The 19,169-nt window shown below is 39.5% G+C and overlaps 1 protein-coding gene and 1 pseudogene across 1 annotated transcript; both read right to left on the bottom strand.

Annotated features, from left to right (window-relative positions):
* Positions 1-56: 56 nt before the first annotated feature.
* Positions 57-147, bottom strand: LOC123323500 (annotated as a pseudogene).
* A 9,648-nt stretch (positions 148-9,795) lies between these two features.
* On the bottom strand, positions 9,796-13,659 carry SERPINA7 (serpin family A member 7). Its single transcript, XM_021678068.1, has 5 exons — positions 13,564-13,659; positions 12,804-13,439; positions 11,475-11,748; positions 10,589-10,736; positions 9,796-10,076 (listed from the first exon to the last, which is right to left on the bottom strand). The coding sequence occupies exons 2-5, from the start codon at positions 13,420-13,422 to the stop codon at positions 9,873-9,875; spliced, it is 1,245 nt and encodes a 414-aa protein (XP_021533743.1). The 5' UTR covers positions 13,423-13,439; positions 13,564-13,659; the 3' UTR covers positions 9,796-9,872.
* Between the last annotated feature and the right edge of the window lie 5,510 nt (positions 13,660-19,169).

Raw genomic sequence — 19,169 nt, 5'->3', positions numbered from 1 at the left:
TCTTCTTCTTCTCTTCTTCTTCTTCTTCTTCTTCTTCTTCTTCTTCTTCTTCTTCTTTTAATATGGAGCACTTCATGAATTTGCATGTCATTCTTGCACAGGGGCCATGCTAATCTTCTCTGTAACATTAGCGGCTATTCTAATAGCTCAGTGTCCCTATGGCATATGTACACATTAGTATTGACTATGACTTATAATGCAAGCCTCCTCAGGTCAGGTCTATTATTCTGGAAAAGCCTTCATTTTTGTCTAAGTACCTTCTCCTTTCAACCATGAATCTCAGGCATGGCTTCCACTAAGGTATATCAGAGACCCCTTAAGCTTGGTTCTCCAGGACAAACCATTTCTCCATATTCCAGGAGATACCAGACTGTGTGCATAAATTGCTTTTCTGTACTGTCCTCTCTGGGCAACAGATCTTAGCAGATACACCAGCCTTTGAGAAAGGAACCGACACCCTGCTCTTACCCTTTTTCTTCTACCTGTTTTGACTGAGCCCCAGGTAGAAAGGATAAAAGAAACTCCATAAAAGTTATAGGAACTTTGTCTCAATCCCTGAGAGTCATCATGGAAATCTGAGAGCTGTGTGGATAAGCCAAACATCCAGTATAATTCTGTTGCAGGAGAATAATAATGGCTGAGAAATCTTAAGATGCATGTGCATGAGGACAACCTCATAGAGACCCTGGTATCCTTGTGTGGTGTGGAGGGAAAGTCTCTCATGTCCCTGGGGAAGGGAGTATAAAAGGTTGAAGGAGGACAAGGAAATCAAAAGAGAATTTGAAATTGGCAACAAGACAATACATTAAGGAGTCCCTGTGAACTGAGGGTCATGGTAGAACAGGAAAAAACTCAACTGATGTCTGTAGGGATGGACAGCAGCCAGTATGTAAGGAAAATATCACCAGAAGCCAATATGGACAGATACTAACCATTTCAGACAATAAGCCTCTCCCCTGTTATCAGGGAAATACATGACTGAGCCCCCTTCCTTCTATGTTATAGTTAAATCATTGTGGGGGTTGGAAAGGAGAAAAAAAGGTGGAAGAAAGCCTTGAGTTTAGCTATGTGTTTGCCCAAAAGAGAGAAGAAAAGTTTGTAGTGACTGAACTTGCCTTGTAGTGACCAGATACATTTCTGTGTTATATAAGGACAAAGTGGTCAAAAGCCAAGTTTGGTGATGTTATCAGAAAATAAATCAATATTTTTAGAGGGAGGAGAAAGATGGCAGAGGAGTAGGAGACCTAAATTTCGTCTGGTCCCAGGAATTCAGCTAGATAGTTATCAAATCATTCTGAACACCTACAAACTCAACAGTAGATTGAAGAAAAGAATAGCAGCAATTCTATGAGCAGAAAAGCGACCACTTTTTGGAAGGTCTCTTCTGATTTGTTTAGTGTATATTTTTCTGGGGTTGTTGTTACACTTGTAACATTTTGTTCTCTCACTCAACTATTCTTCTCTGGACAAAATGACAAAATGGAAAAACTCACCTCAAAAAAAAGAACAAGGGGCAGTACCAACTTCCAGGGACCTAATCAATATGGACATTAATAAGATGCTGGAACTAGAGTTCAGCATGATGATTATAAAGACACTAGCTTGGCTTGAAAAAAGCATAAATGATACTGAAGAATCCCTTTCTGGAGAAATAAAAGAGCTAAAATCTAATGAAGTTGAAATCAAAAAGGCTATTAATGAGGCGCAATCAAAAATGGAGGCTCTAACTGCTAAGATAAATGAGGCAGAAGAGAGATTTAGTGATATAGAAGACCAAATAATGGAGAATAAAGAAGCTGAGAAAAAGAGAGATAAACAAATACTGGATCATGAGGGGAGAATTCGAGAGATAAGTGATACCATAAGACAAAACAATATTAGAATAATCGGGATCCCAGAAGAAGAAAGAGAGGGGCAGAGGTATATTAGAGCAAATTATAGTGGAGAATTTCCCTAATTTGGGGAAGGAAACAGGCATCAAAATCCAGGAGGCACAGAGAAAACCCCTCAAAATAAATAAAAATATGTCAACACCCCAACATCTAATAGTAAAACTTACAAGTCTCAGAGACAAAGAGAAAATCCTGAAAGCAGCTCAGGACAAGAGGTCTGTAACCTATAACAGTAGAAACATTAGATTGGCAACAGACCTATCCACAGAGACCTGGCAGGCCAGAAAGGACTGAAATGATATATTCGGGACACTAAATGAGAAAAATATGCTGCCAACAGTACTATATCCAGTTAGGCTGTCATTAAAAATAGAAAGAGAGATAAAAAATTTCCAGGACAAACAAAAACTAAAAGACTTTGCAATCACCAAACCAGCCCTACAAGAAATATTGACAGGGGTCCTCTAAGCAAAGAGAGAGCCTAAAAGCAACATAGACCAGAAAGGAACACAGACAATATACAGTAACAGTGACCTTACAGGCAATACAATGACACTAAATTCATATCTTTCAATAGTTACACTGAATGTAAATGGCCTAAATGCCCCAATTAAAAGACACAGGGTATCAGATTGGATAAAAAAACAAGACCCATTGATATGCTGTCTGCAAAAGACTCATCTTAGACCCAAAGATACCTCCAGATTGAAAGTGAGGGGGTGGAAAACCATTTACCATGCTAGTGGACATCAAAAGAAAGCTGGGGTGGCAATCCTTATATCAGACAAATTAGATTTTAAACCAAACACTATAATAAGAGATGAGGAAGGACACTATATCATATTTAAAGGGTCTATACTACAAGAAGATTTAACAATTTTAAATATTTATGCCCCTAACATGGGAGCAGCCAATTATATAAGACAATTAATAACAAAATCAAAGAAACACATTGACAATAATACAATAATAGCAGAGGATTTTAACACCCCCCTCACTGAAATGGACAGATCATCTAAGCAGAAGATCAACAAGGAAATAAAGGCTGTAAATGACACACTGGACCAAATGGACTTCACAGATATATTCAGAACATTCCATCCCAAAGCAACAGAATACACATTCTTCTCTAGCGCACATGGAACATTCTCCAGAATAGATCACATCTTGGGTCACAAATCAGGTCTCAACCAGTACCAAAAGATTGGGATCATTCCCTGCATATTTTTGGACCACAATGCTTTGAAACTAGAACTCAATCACAAGAGGAAAGTCAGAAAGAATTCAAATACATGGAGGCTAAAGAGCATCCTACTACAGAATGAATGGGTCAACCAGGAAATTAAAGAAGAATTAAAAAAATGTATGGAAACAAATGAAAATGAAAACACAACTGTTCAAAATCTTTGGGATGTAGCAAAGGTGGTCATAAGAGGAAAGTATATAACAATGCAACCCTTTCTCAAGAAACAAGAAAGGTCTCAAATACACAACCTAACCCTATACCTAAAGGAGCTGGAGAAAAAACAGCAAATAAAGCCTAAACACAGCAGAAGAGAAATAATAAAGATCAGAGCAGAAATCAATGAAATAGAAACCAAAAGAACAGGTGAACAGATCAATGAAACTAGGGGCTGGTTCTTTGAAAGAATTAACAAGATTGATAAACCCCTGGCCAGACTTATCAAAAAGAAAAGAGAAAGGACCCAAATAAATAAAATCATGAATGAAGGAGGGCAGATCCCAACCAACACCAAAGAAATATAAACAGTTACAGGAACATATTTTGAGCAACTATATGCCAGCAAAGTAGACAATCTGGTAGAAATGGATGCATTCCTAGAGATGTATAAACTACCAAAACTGAACCAGGAAGAAATAGAAAACCTGAACAGACCCATAACCAGCAAGGAAATTGAAGCAGTAATCAATAATCTCCCAACAAACAAGAACCCAGGGCCAGATGGCTTCCCAGCTGATTTCTACAAAGCATTTAAAGAAGAATTAATACCTGTTCTTCTGAAACTGTTCCAAAAAAAATAGAAATGGAGGAAAAAATAATGGAAGAAAACTTCCAAACTCATTTTATGAGGCCAGCATATGTCAGGAAACAACAGATTTGGCAAGAATGCGGAGAAAGGGTAACCCTCCTACACTCTTGGTGGGAATGCAAGCTATTGCAGCCACTCTGGAAAACAGTATGGAGGTTCATAAAAAAGTTGAAAATAGAGATACCCTACAACCCAACAATTGCACTACTGGGTATTTACACCAAAGATACAAATGTAGTGATCTGAAGGGGCATGTGCACCCCAATGTTTACAGCAGCAATGTCCACAATAGCCAAACTATGGAAAGAGACTAGATGTTCATCGACAGATGAATGGGTAAAGAAAATGTGGTATATATAGATACAATGGAATATTATGCAGCCATCAAAAGTGAAATCTTACCATTTGCAACGATGTGTATGAACTAGAGGGTATTATGCTAAGCGAAATAATCAGAGAAAGACAATTATCATATGATCTCACTGATACGTGGGATTTGAGAAACAAGACAGAGAATCATAGGGGAAGGGAGGGAAAGATAAAAGAAGACAAAACCAGAAAGGGAGACAAACTATAAGAGACTCTTAATCTAAGGAAACAAACTGAGGGTTGCTGGAGTGGAGGGGGTGGGAGGGATGGAGTGGCTGGGTGATAGACATTGGGGAGGGTATGTGCTATGGTGAGTGCTGTGAATTGTGTAAGACTGATGAATCACAGACCTGTATCCCTGAAACAAATAATACAATATATGTTAATTAAAAAAGAAGAAAAGAAAAGAAATCAATATTTTTAACTTCTATAAGCTACTTCAGGGAATATCCTCAAACTAACTATATTTGTCAGGGTTCTCAAGAGAAACAGAACCCCTATTTATATAAATATAATACACATGAGATTTATTTATTTATTCATTTTAGGGTATTGGCTCACATGATTTTGGAAATTGGCAAGTCTGAAATCTACAAAGCAGGTTGGCAGGATGGCCAGAGAAGAGTTGATACTGTAGTCCCATGTTCAAAGGCAGTCCAAAGGTAGAATTCCTTCTTCCTGTCCCCACAACTCTGAGCTCTGTAGGGTTGCAGGTCATAATCACCAAAGGGCAAACACTTCTGCCACAAAACTCAGCAAAAATCACATTGAACTATAAGCTATGGATGCTTCCTGGACACTGCAGGATTCTTTTGTTCAGGAAATAGCCTGAATAACCATCTGTTGTCACCATTCTACAGACATGGGATAGACCCCTGCCCCAAATTGTGTTCAGGTGTCAAGACTGGTGATGCCACACGCACACCAAGAGAATGTTAAAGTGTTAATATTTACATAATGAGGCTTTTTCAGGAAAGCAGGGCAAGCTACCTAAGCTGGTCCAAAAATGGCTTGAGAAATCAGGGAAAGGAAACTGACTTGGGGTTTTTATGGTGATTAGGGGATGGGAAGTCCTTTATGCAGGTGGAGGCTTGCATGGTTTGAACCTCCCACTGGCACCAAAGAAAGGAACATCTTGGCTTTCTTATCATTTTTCCAGATGTGGAGGAAAAGGGGAAGAAAAAGAGGTGAGGCTTAAAAGATGTCAGCAGTCAAACATCAAAAAATGGTGTCAAACTCTTTATTACACCATGTGCACAGGGGGAATTAACCTTGGTCATCAGGAGGAAGAAATGTCGCTATATGATGGAGGCAAGCTAAATATGCTTGGCTCCCAAGCAATCCACATAGGGGTCTCTTGGTACTCTTCTGCCCAATTTTGGTAGGAAATGGACATTAGCAATAACTTTGGCCAGAGAAGAGCATGGTAACCAGGCTTTGTCAGGGCTGAGGGTCTCAGTCTACACAGACCAGGTGAGAGGAAGGGGAATCTAGAATGGATAGCGGGGAACACTGGAGGATCTTCTTTCTGGACTTACAGGAAAAAGATTTTAGCAGCATAAGGAGTAGATATTATTGGACATGGAGGTGCACCATACAAATTTCTTTTCAAGAAAGGACTTATTCCAGATTCTAGGGGTCTTATCAGTAGAAAGTCTTCATCTTTTAGTCCCTTCAAAGACAGCCTCAGTTGCAGAAAGACATCTGGCCCATATCCAATGACTGATTGAGGTGGGTGTGTAAAGGCCCAACCATTACATCAATCCCAAGTATACTCTCTAATAAACATTCTGTACTATAAAGTCTGTTTCAGAGTCTGCTTCCCAGAGAATATAACCTGCAACATCCCCACTACTGCTATCAATTTCTGTATTACTTGGGATAAGGCTAGTGTTATGGACTGAATGTGTGTGCCCCCTCCCAATTCATATGCTGCAACCCTAAACACCAGTGTGGCTATATTTGGAATGAGGAAATAATTAAGGTTAAACAAGGTCATAAGCGTGAGGCCCTAATCTGGTAAGATTCATATCCTTGCAAAAAGAGATACCTGAGAGCTTACTCCTTCTCTCTTTCTGTCTCTCTCTCTCTCTCACTCTCTCTCTCTACACACACACACACACACACACACACACACACACACACACACACACACGAGGAAAGGGCATGTGAGGGCATAGCATGGAGGTTGCAACCAGGAAGAGAACTCACACCAGAAATGAAATTTGCCAGGGTCTTGATCATAGACTTCTAGCCTCCAAAATTGTGAAAAAATAAATTTCTCTCTTTTAAGCCAATCAGTTTGTGGAGTTTTGTTATGGCAGCCTGATCAAACTAATAGCCAGGCGGCTTAGTAAATGGACTCAGCAATAAATCAGATTCTTGAAGAAGATAGAAGTTTATTTCTCCTCACCCAATCATCTGGAATAAACATCTTAGGTCAGTGGGCAGTTCTCCTTCATGAAAGTATTTAGATATCAAGGTCTCTTCCATCCCATTTTTCTGCCAAGGCAGGTATTTTAACCTACAGTCCATAGAACCTTCAAGGAAGTCTGAATATCTATAAATCCTTAGAGGATCAATAAATTTGTTTATGAAAACCTTCATCTTGGGACACCTGGGTGGCTCAGTCAGTTAAGTGTCTGCCTTCGGTCAGGTCATGATCTTGAGGTCCTGGGATCGAGTCCCACATTGGGCTCCTTGCTCAGCAGGGAGCCTGCTTCTCCCTCTGCCTGCTGCTCCCCCTGCTTGTGCTTTCTGTCTCTCTCTCACACACAAAAATAAATAAATTCTTTAAGAAAAAAGAAAAGAAAAACTTCATCTCAATTTTACCAACTTCCAACCATAATCTAGCATTTTATTCATTTATGAATGTGGGCCACAAGCCAAAGTAGTGGCAGCTGTACCTGTAATTCTGTCACATGTAAAATTCACATAATTTCAAAGTATATTAATGTTTAAGATATCTTGAAATATCTTGAATATTATTTTGGAAGTAATGTATTTATTACAACTGTCACAAGATCTTATTAATATGTTGTGGAAACACATATATTATATCTGTAATATTAATTGTATTATTTTAAAATGTATTTATTTCAATATTACTGATGGCCTTTGTAATCCTAAATTTTTTTGGCATTTAAAATATTATTCCAAAAAGAGGCACATATATTACACTAGACTGCCAAAGAACTCTTCATCTTCTTGGTGGCCAAATTGAATCATAAGTCCACAATCCAGATCAAAGGAGATAGAACATGAAGGAGGTACCCAACTGTTGTAATGTCCTAGTCAGTAAATGTCACACATCACTTACACTCATGTTCCATCAGTGAGGACTTAGCTTTATGGCTACACCTAGCTGCAAGGGTGGTTAGGAAATATAGTATATCAGGGAAGTCATGTGATTCTATCATAATAGAAAATGGTAAATAAAGTTGGTAAATTCCATACAATCCATAACATTACCTTCTTGTACTTCATTCTTCAATAAGTTTTCTTCTTTTGTTTTAAAACTTTATCCATAGATTCTGTTAGTTTTTCTGTGTAGACAGGTTTGTTTTCTCCTTTCTATCTCATCCTTTGTAATCTTTATTTCTTTTTCTTGTCTTGTTGCATTGACTAAGACCTCCAGAAAAATTATAAATAGAAGCAATACTATAGAGAATTCTTGTCTTGATTCCAGTTTAGTAGAAATTCTGCTAAGAACTTTAACTATTAAATGAGATATTTCCTACAGGTATTTTATGGATAACCTTTATGAGGTTGAAGAATTTATCTTCTATTCCTATAGAGAATAGAAGCTGTTTGCTATAGAGAGCTGAGATTAGTGAACAGTGGTAGTCCTTCATGAAATGGTAGGCCACAGGAATGAATGATTTGAAGGAGGTTTAGTTTCTAATGAGATACATAAATTACTTGAAGGATGGTGTCTTGGGAATTCCTGACTTCCCTCGCTATTTCTTTCTCCCAGAGTAACCTCTGATTAAACACATTTTGGAAAATTTAAGAAGGGGCTGGTATGGCATTTACTCTGGCCTCTGGAGGTAGGGCCTGAACTAGGGAACATGAATCTGCAAACCAAGAGACCCACACTACAACCTTGGTTCTGATCCAGGTCACTGTCTCATGTTGACCAACAGGAATAACAACTAATATTTACAAGAATTTTTATCAGGTGCCTGGCTCTGTGATGAGCACATTACATATGTTGCTGCATGGAATGTTCACAAAATCCTGATATGGATATTATGTGTTTCCATTTTACAGATGAGGAAAATAAGGTGTTAGGGTTTAAGTATCTTTTCCAAGATTATAGAACAGTATAAGTAGCAGAGCCAGTTGCTGTGTAATTTCAGTGAAACTAAACTCCATGTTAGCAATAAGTTTTCTGTACCACAAGTTGCTTTCCCTCTCTGGGCTTTCAATTGCTTATCCACAAAAATCAATATGTAAACTACACCAGGAGTAAGCAAATCTCCATGCAAATGGGTCTAATAAGAAAACACTAGAATGTTTGTGGGCTACATGCTTTTCTAAACATAATTATTTATTTTGGCCTGGAAGCACAGTATCTGCAAAAGCACTTGTGCATTTGTTATTATTTCTCTGCTGCTGAAGAGTTTCACCTTAGGGCTATAATTTCAGACACTACATCATTAATACTAACTGTGCCATTTATGCGTACTGAATTCTAATACTGGGGCTTTGAATACATATTGTCTAAGATGAAATCTAGTTTGGTGAGGAGGGGTGAGATGGCCTACACAGGTAAGGGGAAGAATCTGGGGATAGGGAAGTATCAAATTTCAGTAAGAATCAAGACAAAAAGAAAGACTAACCAGGAGATTTGCACTTGAGCAAGTGAGACAGGGATGCAATATTTGGAAAGGAGTCTGATTAGGATACAGAAGATGAAGGCTATGAGCTATGGTATGAATGAATGACTTTCTTTTTCCAATACAAGTTTATAAATTAACAAAAAGGAAACACTTGGGGGGGAGGTGGGTTTGTACAGGGAAATTTATCTGTCTCTTTTTCTCTTTTATCCCATACTTGTTAGGTCAAAAATGTCAGATCCCTAGCAGTAGCTGTCAGTCTGTTACTCAGCCCTGGAGTGGAAGCACCATTTTACAACCCAACAATGGCAGTTCTAGCAAGAATCATTATTAGAATCTTGTTAGAATAATGGGGTATGAGGGTCTGCCTGAATTTTAACTATTCTTCAGAGGGCAGAAGAGGATGCACTTGCCAGCTCAGTCAAATTCCTTGGAGCTAACTAACTTGTGGGGTTGTGGAGGGCAGGCATTTTGACAAAGAGGAATGCACTGACATGGTATCTTTTTGTGCTTTGGGTAATGAGTCATTCATTGACTATCTGAATATTTGGTTATAGGAGTGACCTCTTTCACACCCAATGCAGTTGGGATAGGGTCCAATCTTCATCCCTGCATAAAGGAAAGCACGTCCAAGCCCGTATTGATCACATCAAGCCATACTATTTATTTATTTCTTATTGCAACAAGCACATGCAATTACCCAACAGCTTATTTCCCAATTATACTTCCATTGGGTCCACAACTTTCCCTAGAAAGAGAATGCTCCTGGTGCTTTTCTCCAAAATCAACAGCAGAAAGGATCTATCAAATTGGATGATAGGGTGAAGGAGAGTTATCTCAGGCTGAACCAGGAATCTGACTTCAGGGACAACTACAGCTTCAGTTCCCCTTTCACCAATGTGCAGCACAGCCTTGTGGGCAGCCTGTGAGGAGAGGAAGAACAAACACTGCTGATCCCAAGTAACAGAAAAAGTCTTTGGAACAGGAAAGACAGGGTTACCCCTTTATCACACTGTTGATGGTGCTTGAATATGAAGGCTACTTGGCTAAGTGTAGTCACTCAGTATGGTGATTTTAGAGCTAGCTGTCAGGGAGCCACCAATTTTTCCATGGCTTTCTGCCTCTAGAAATCACATTTTATGCTTTTCTCTTCCCCCGCCACCTCCTCCAGAGCTCTATCTCACCAGAATTAATTCTCATCATTAAGGTCTTCTATCAGAATTGTTTTAGGACATGAAGGTAAGGATGGAATTAACTGTCACAGTGACTTGTTGGGGGTAATGAGAATGACTGTAGAGTCAATCTGGCATAGGAAGAGTCATTCTGCCTCTCTGGGTTTCAGAATCCTCATTAATTAAATGAGAGAATTGAATGAACTGACTCTTAATGGTCTTTCCAGTTCATACATTCAAGGAACTCCAATCTATCAACTTACATTGGAAAATTTAAGACCTTTGTCCCCCGTAAGTCCAAGAAAATTGGCATTATCAGCAAAGGCATCCTGGATGCCCATCTTCAGAAAGATGGCTCCAAGGTCATATGTGGCAGAAATGGGGAACTTTGGAACAAACAAGTCAATCCACCTGTAGGGGAAAGGGAGCGGTAACACATGGTTATCAGCACACCAAGCTCATAATTCCTTTCCTGTTTGTCACTGTTGTATTATATAAGGCTCTGCTTCTCCCCTAGGTTTTGTCAACAATTGCTATTCAGGTCAACACATGGTGTCAGCACCTCAGAATTTATCCTGAAATAAATGAACTCTATTTCCACCAATATTGGACTATAGCACTGGAAGTAGGGAGCTGTGTCTCATTTATAGTAAAAAAAGAAACATCTCTGGGGTATTGGCCAAGGTTGGGGAGTCAACAACATGAATGTCAGTTGGTAGCACCTGGAAATGTCCATGGTTTTCCATTTAACACTCCCAGCCAATATGGCTGCTCATCTACTTCTTAATGTCAAAATCCTACCAACCCCTAAGCTCTAACTGGCTTCTAGGAAGACATCAATTTAGTAGCTGACTGGCTTTGGAGAGTTCATTTTCTCTTTCTAGCCCTGACTCTTCACTTGAAAAAATCCCTATGTTACTATCTTCTTTGCAGGTTTGTTGATGTGCTTAAATGAAATGAAGTAGTGAAGTATGTAAAGTGCTTGGCAAAGGGACTGACACAGAGTATGATCTAAGTATACTTCAGTAGTCATCACACAGCTATTAAGTGGTTTGGGGTAATTCTCCCGCCTCTGAGTTTCTGCTGAACTCTGTCTCACCTGTAATATCATGCCCACCCTCTACTTCTCACACCATCTAAGATGTTTACCCCTTCTGCAGTAAGCGGTTCCACTTCTTCAGTGTTTTAGATGACATGGACCCTTCCACCCACTCCATCTGACCCTCTTTGGGAAGGACAAAGAGTGCCAGAGCATTCTTGCTGTAGTCCATTTGAAGCACTGTGCAGTTCAGCTCCGTATCCACCAGGTGATAGTATTGTTCCATCTGGTGCATCATGGGCACTTGCACTGTTGTGGTTTTGTCCACTGAGAAGGTGGAACCCTCTTCTGTCTTGAATGGATCAAAAGGATTTGCCCACTGGGCTTAAAATAGAGAGAAAAGAGTTCTTTTTTTTTAAACCAGTATTAATGCTAGTGTGACTTTTTCCATCAGTTATCTCATTTGGTAATTAAGACCACCACAGAGGTAGATACCTACTGTCAACCAGTTTTACAAGTGAGTGAGGACCAGGGAGAGAAAGACTTTACATGGTCTCCCAGCTAGCCCATGGCAGAGCCAGGAGTCACACCCAGGACTGTTGGACTCCATGCTCAACAGCTGTTCCATCTATGTCCAAAATCACTATACTTACACTAAACCCATCAGAGCCACAGTTTTTTCTTCCCTAAAAAGGTACAAGCACATCCAACACACAGAGTGAAATGAAACTACAGATCTGTTCTGCCGTTTTATCCGTCTACAAGTGTGTGGTTTGTGGCCAAGAATTGTTCACTCCTCCACCAAACATGGCTGACATGTGCTGTAGAACCAGGAGAAATCATTTGGGCACAACACCTTCAGAAAAGAGTCACATGTTTCTTGTTGTTACAAGCATGAGCTTTAGAATCAGACAAACCTTGGTGGGAATACCAGCTCTGAAACTCATTAGCTGTGAACTTGGGCCCTTATGAGGATTAGATGAGACAATGTGTGCAAACCACACATGTAGCATGGTGCTTAGCACATAGTGGGTGCATTGTACATGATAGAAATATTTATATAACATGCCCAAGAATGCACAGCAAGTGAGGGTCATAGTAGGGTTTAAACCCAAGTCTATTTACCTTCCAAGCACAAGCTCGTCCAACCAAATCTTTTAGAAACCATGATTCTCTAGCTAGATGTGAGCAGGATGTTCATACTATTGTCACTCACCTCTCTGAGAGTGCCCTCTCTCTAGAAATTTCCTGGGTTCATCCACAGAGCTATGTGTCCCTCCTGGAAGATCCAAAACTACACACAGCAATGTACTGTGGATCAGGTCACTGTGGTATGAGGGATACCTACTGATGCCAGTGAGAAGAGACTATGAGCTCCCCAGAGAACCCCACCAAATTATGGGAACACTGACCTAGGAATGCATATCTTAGAGCCTTACCTTTAAAGTGAATATAGTTCACCAGGACCATGATGGTGTTTGGTTTGAGGTCTTGAATGAGGCCTACAACTTTCCCTTTGGTTTGCTTCTCCACATGACTGTTGATCTCCTGCTGGGCTGCAGAAACATTGGAGAAGTCGGTAGAAAATAACTCAGTTGCATAGAGGCTCTTGACATCATCTAAGAACTGTGCCAGTGGTTTCAGCTGCTTCCCAATGAAGAAGGTATTTCCCATTTGTAATTCTAACTCTTTCTTTGGAAAATTCAGTGAACAGATCAGGTGCTGGAAGCCCTGCTGGATCTCTGCCATCGGGGTGTCTGTAAGGTTAAACCCCAAGCTTTCCAGTATTTGAGTTTTGGTGCTGTAGTAAGCCCCAAAAGAGAGCATGGCCAAAGCTGCAGAAATTCTCACAGGGGAAAAGAAGATGTTCTGATCTGGGGTCTCCGTAGTGAACCTCGAGTACAGGTTAAATGCAAAGTCAGCATTGATGGATGACATCTTATAGAAAGTGGCATTTTGTTGGGCAGAACTGCAGGTGGTTACTTTGCCTTCAGATCTGTTAGGTGGTGCACAATGAAGTTCAAGTACCAAGAGAACCAGATAGAGGAACACTGACATTTTGGAAGGAAGATATTCTATAAGAGATAAGGTGAGAGAACCATTGGGGGTTCTTAGCTGGAAGAAAAGCCTTAGCCAGAAACATAATAATTGTCCATCATGATTAGTAAAACAATAGAAAATATTTAATGGTGTGCTCACCAGGGGCTGTGTGGAGGTCTCTCTCCTCTGAACAACTGAAGAGACATCTAATAGGGACAGAGAGTAGGAAAGGTGGCTTGCTGGGGCCATCAATGGCATGGACTGTCTTTCAAATGTACTAGCAACATATGAAAACTCTGTGAGGAAATTACATTTATGAAAAATTATTTTTTATTTCAACCAGAGGCAGCCTTTTAGAGAGGGAGGTATCCTTTGATAAAACTAGAACTCCCTCTGCTTATGTTAATTTTTGTAAATTAGAATTTTGGATTTTTTTTAATTTAGCATTTTTCTTAAAATAAAATCTTCAAGAGATTAGATGAGAGAATATCTGTACATTCCTTTGGATAACAGACAAAGGAGAATAACTTTCAAACAATATTTTGGTTGGGATGGAAGGTTTAAGGAGCCATGTACAAGATAATGAGCTGAAATTAAAACATCAATGCAATGCACAGAAGCCAAAGAAATATTTCCAAACAACAGAAAGATGAAAGTGGAACTTTTTTGCAGTTTAGATCCCTCTCACCACCAGTATTATCTAAAGAGTTATTTCTAAATTACAAGACATTTTAACACTATTATTCTTACACTTACTCATGTTATTTTTTTATTATTAGAATAGAAGCCAAAAAATATGGTGTAGTATTCTCTGAGCCTGGAAAGGTACAAGGCAGTGGAGTAAAGATTTTGGCTGTGGAATCCAGTGACCATGGACATGAGTGATCAGAAGGAAAAGATCCATAGAGTCAGGACAGGAGTTCTTACTCAGTCCTCCATCCTTTTCCTGAGTGATCTCATCCACTCCTAGGAACTCATCTGCCACCACCCAAAACTACATACACTAGTACAGATGACTATCCTGTGTTACCAGATATTTGTCCAACTGCCTACTGGATATAGCCACCAGAATGTTCCACACATACTTCAGTTTCAATTTGGAAATCTCAAAGTTTCCAAAGGTAAATATAACATCTCCCTAGCTCTCAAGCCTGCTCCTTCATCTTCATTCTATATCACTATCTACTGAGACTCCCATGCCAGAAACCTCAGAGTCATCCTAGGGTCTTCTTTCATTCTTAGTACCTACATCTATTGAGTCATGATGCCTTCTGAGTACTACCTACTAAGTGTCTCTGAAAACATCTCCTTTCTCCTGCCACTGCCTCAGCTCATGGCCTGAACTACTTCACCAGCTCCTAGCAGGTCACGCTATCTCCAGTTTCTCCCACTCCAACACCCTGCTTCTATGCCTCTATCTAATCTCTACATGTCATCAGAATTCTCTCTGTAAAAGTTGCAGAAGCTGGTAAGAGGTCAATTATCAGATGACCACACTTAGACCTTGGCCTCTGGAGCTAGGAATTTGGAGCACATAGTTATCTGGGATTCTGACTTGCTGATAAAGACGTCCAAAGTTCCCAAAGAGAGAGAAAAAAAGTACTTACAGCACATGTCCAAGAAGCTACTTGCATCTCTCAGAAAGCAAAATCTTTCCATCTTTATAACATGCCCTGTATTGCAAAAGTAGAGCACTCTTAGTTACACATTAACCCTGGAATTAACCCTGGGATGATATTTTCAAAGCTGATGCACAAAACCAAGGCCAAAAGGAACAAAGTGAAAAATGATAAAGATGGAACTTTGAATGATTGCTTTAGCTGCCAAATCCTTCATCTATAACAAAAGAGAAAGATAATTATCAGAGCTGGCAGGTCCAGATTCATGCTAGGAAATGTGTCTGTTCAGCAGGCAGGATGAAGACCATGGGCAAAACTGGCAAGAGGCAGAAGGAGGATCAAGACCGTTTTATGCATCAGGGCCAAACAGTGTTGGAATTGGCAATCTTTTAAGGGAAAGTGCATAAAGGCAGAGGCTGGATGAGCCTCTCTAACAGGTGCTATAGAAATTATTTATGCATTGGCTTGAAGGAGATGATGTCAAACGTACCTTCCAACTCTAGACTTCTGATGCTGCACACATCTATGTCTGCTCAGGGAAACCAGTCCTATCCTCTGGTCACTAAAATTCCCTATACCATATCCTGGGTCACAGAAATAAAAGAGGATGCAGAAAGAGCCAAGGAGAGTGGAATCAAAGACTTCACTGTCCAGTATTAACTGTGTACTGAACTGTGTGCTGCAAAGAAGCAGTGGGAGCAAAAAGCACTAGACTCAGTCAGAAGACCTGAGTTCCATCTTGCCTCTGCCAGTTTCTAGGTCTGGTGGTGGTGGTGGTGGTAGTAGTAGTAGTAGTAGTAACAACAACTCTTGTTTATTGAGTATTTACCATATGCAGGGCATGATGTGAAGCATCTAATTCCAGACACTGTTTCAGGACTATATTAAGGATGTGTACATGCTAAGTGAAAGCTGGGCGTTAGGGGAATAGAGACTAATTTGAGATAAGCCTAGATCACAGTCTATGGGAGGATGTGGAATCCACATTAAACAGTGCATACTTTACATTGAGGGCATTAAAAAGCCACTGGGGCATTTTAACAAGACAGCGACTAGATAGAGGATGATTTTGCTGTAACATTGTTTCTTCTCAGACATAAACAGAATTCCTACTATGTGAAAAGTACCATTCTCAGCACTGGGGTTTCAGAGGTAAATGTTAAATATCAGCACTGAACCCAAAGGATCTTTCTAACTACCCATCTGAAAAGGAAAGGGCACACCTCACATATGGGATGTCCACAGGTTCATGTGTTCCACACCAAGACAGTGGAAAGCTCAGATCTCTGGACACTGAAGTCAGTCCATGATCACTTCTGGTATAAACACATAGTATGCTCTCTCAACTATAGCCAGTCACTACAGAAGAAACAGTAAAAGACTATCCAGAAAGAAAACTTCTAAATCTGTGCCCTCTGGTGGCATAGTCAGACTATGGTAGAGCTTGTTTTCTGATGCATCTGATTCAGCTGAGCTTTGCTAGCTGGTAGTAATTACAGGATCTGTCTCTGATATATAAGAAGGGCAGCCCTGCCCTTGCAGACTCACCTGTTCTGTGCTCTAGAGTCCTATGCTTCTATCATGTCTTTGCTATGTAGTAAATGTAATTTTGGGCAAGTTTCTTAATGTCCCAGAACCTCAGTTTCTTCACCTCTATGGTGAAATGATAACAATCCCCACATCACGTGGTTATCAGCAGTACCAAGTGAAACGTAGAGGTGGTGTCTGGAAGCTCCTCTACAGTGCCTGGCATATAACCAGGATTCAGCAACTATTAATTCTCTTCCCTTTCATCTACTGTTCTTGATTCTCTTCCCCCACCCAAAGTCTCCACAGCCCCCCTATACTCCACTCACCCCATTCCTAACTGCTGTTCAGTTCTGCTTTCTGGAAATACATTCTCCCTAAGGTGAAAGATCTTTTTTGAAATTTATATTTAAAACAATAATTTAAGTCTTGTGTAAAGCTGCTGAGGCTAGCACATTGAATATAGAATCTCTAGGAAGTGTAACCATATCAATAAATTCAATCAGATCTAAAATTAAGTATCTCCCTCTTTGGATTAACACCATAACAATCCATTTTCACACAACTTGCTCAGAATTTTATTTTAGAAATTCCACAGTTCAAAGTTCCATAGTTTCAGAGTTCTTTTTTTAAGAGAGAGAGATAACACACACATGTGAGGTTTGGGGGGGTAGTGGCAGAGGGATAGGGAGAGAGAGAATTCCACGCAGCCTCCAGTCCAGTGTGGAGCCCAATGTGAGGTTTGATCCAGTAGCCAGCTTACAGAAGCTACTGCCCCCCCTTGGCTTGATCTGTCAACCCTGAGGTCATGACCTGAGCTGAAATCAAGCATCAGATGCTCAACCTACTAAGCCACCCAGGCACCCCTAGTTTCACAGTTATTTTAATGTGTAAATATTTTTCTCTTACTTTTGAGTTGATATTTGATCCTACACCCCAGTTTGGAGGTAAATGGTGGTATCTTAATCTAGTTGTAAGTCTGGAGACATTAATGAGTGTGGGGTGGTGGCAGTAGGAAAATTGGCTTCTTCTTGCAAATTAAATTTTACAAGCAAAGAATGTACTGTGTATTTACACAAAAGAGAGCCACATTGGACAAAGAGAGGGACTGTTTCTGTAGTCAAGAGGGGCTCAATGGGTATTTTGAGCTTGAGGTATTAATTCTGTCAATTATCCTATTCTTAAGTTCTTATTCTTTTTATTTCAGTGACTAACAAATATAACCTGTCAATGCTGGGAACTAAATTAAATCTGTAATTTGGTAATCCACAAGATCAAGTGCTAATTTAGCCTTCTAGCTACATTAGATAAGAAATTCTAGGTTGGCAGAATACGAGAATCCAAATTCACCTCATCCTATGGACATGCAAAGATAATAGATGAAAATGTTCCAAATCTGGGGGAAGGAAAGAGATACCCAATCAAGGAGGCACAGAGAGCTCCCAACCAAATCAACCAAAGGAGGTCCAGACCAAGATACACAGTAATTAAAATGACAATATTGTTAAAAGTACATACTATCCAAAACAAACTAAAAATTTAATGCAATTCCTATCAAAATATCAACAGCATTTTTCACAGAACTAGAACAAAAATCCTAGAATTTATACAGAACCACAAAAGACCCTGAACACCCAAAGCAATCAGGAGAGAGAAAAACAAACCTGAAGGTATCACAATTCCAGATTTCAAGTTATACTCCAAAGCTTTAGTAATCAAAACAGTATGGTATTGGCACAAAATAGACACATAGATCAATAGAACAGAAGAGAAACCCCAGAAATAACCCACACCTATATGGTTAATTAATCCTTGACAAAACAGGAAAGAATATCCAATGGGGAAAAGACAGTCTCTTCAATAAATGGTGTTGGAAAAACTGGACAGCTATATGCAAAAAAAAAAAAAAAAAAAAAAATGAAGCTGGACCATTTTCTTATACCATACAGAAAAATAAATCCAAAATGGATAAAAGACCTAAATGTGAGACATGAAACCATAAAAATCTTAGAGGAGAATACATGCAGTAACCTCTTTGACATCAGTTGTAACCACTTCTTTCTAGATATGTCTCCTGAGGCAAGGGAAACAAAAGCAAAAATAAACTACTGGGACTACATCAAAATCAAAAGCTTTTGCACAATGAAGGGGACAATCAACAAAACTAAAAGGCAACCAGTGGAATGGGAGAAGATATTTGTTTTGGATGCTAACCCTGATAAAGGGTTATGATGTAACTAGGGTATCATTTCTCTAACTTGACAGATGATAAAATCGAGGCCTAGAAATGGCAAGGAACACAGCAAGGTCACATCAGGAAGACATTTATGAAACCAACATGAGACCTCAGACTGGGATTGTGACTCACTTTTTTTGTCTTTATGAGGGAGATGGATTAGAAGATTTCTACATTTCATTCCAAATTGAAACCAATGATTTATGGCAATATTACACTCCCTTCCTTTGTAAGACCAGAGTAAAGTTAAAATCATTGATATCTGGTAGGAGTGATGAAGGGAATGTATCAATAATTATTTTCTAAAATGTGGTATTTTGAAAATAATTTACTATCCCTTTTTTGCAAAAAAAATTTTTCCATTAAAAACATTTTACTTTTCA

This window comes from Neomonachus schauinslandi, chromosome X (genome assembly GCF_002201575.2).
Source record: "Neomonachus schauinslandi chromosome X, ASM220157v2, whole genome shotgun sequence".
NCBI lineage: Eukaryota > Metazoa > Chordata > Mammalia > Carnivora > Phocidae > Neomonachus > Neomonachus schauinslandi.
Note: the sequence above shows the minus strand (reverse complement) of the source record. Positions and strands in the feature narration are given on the sequence as shown.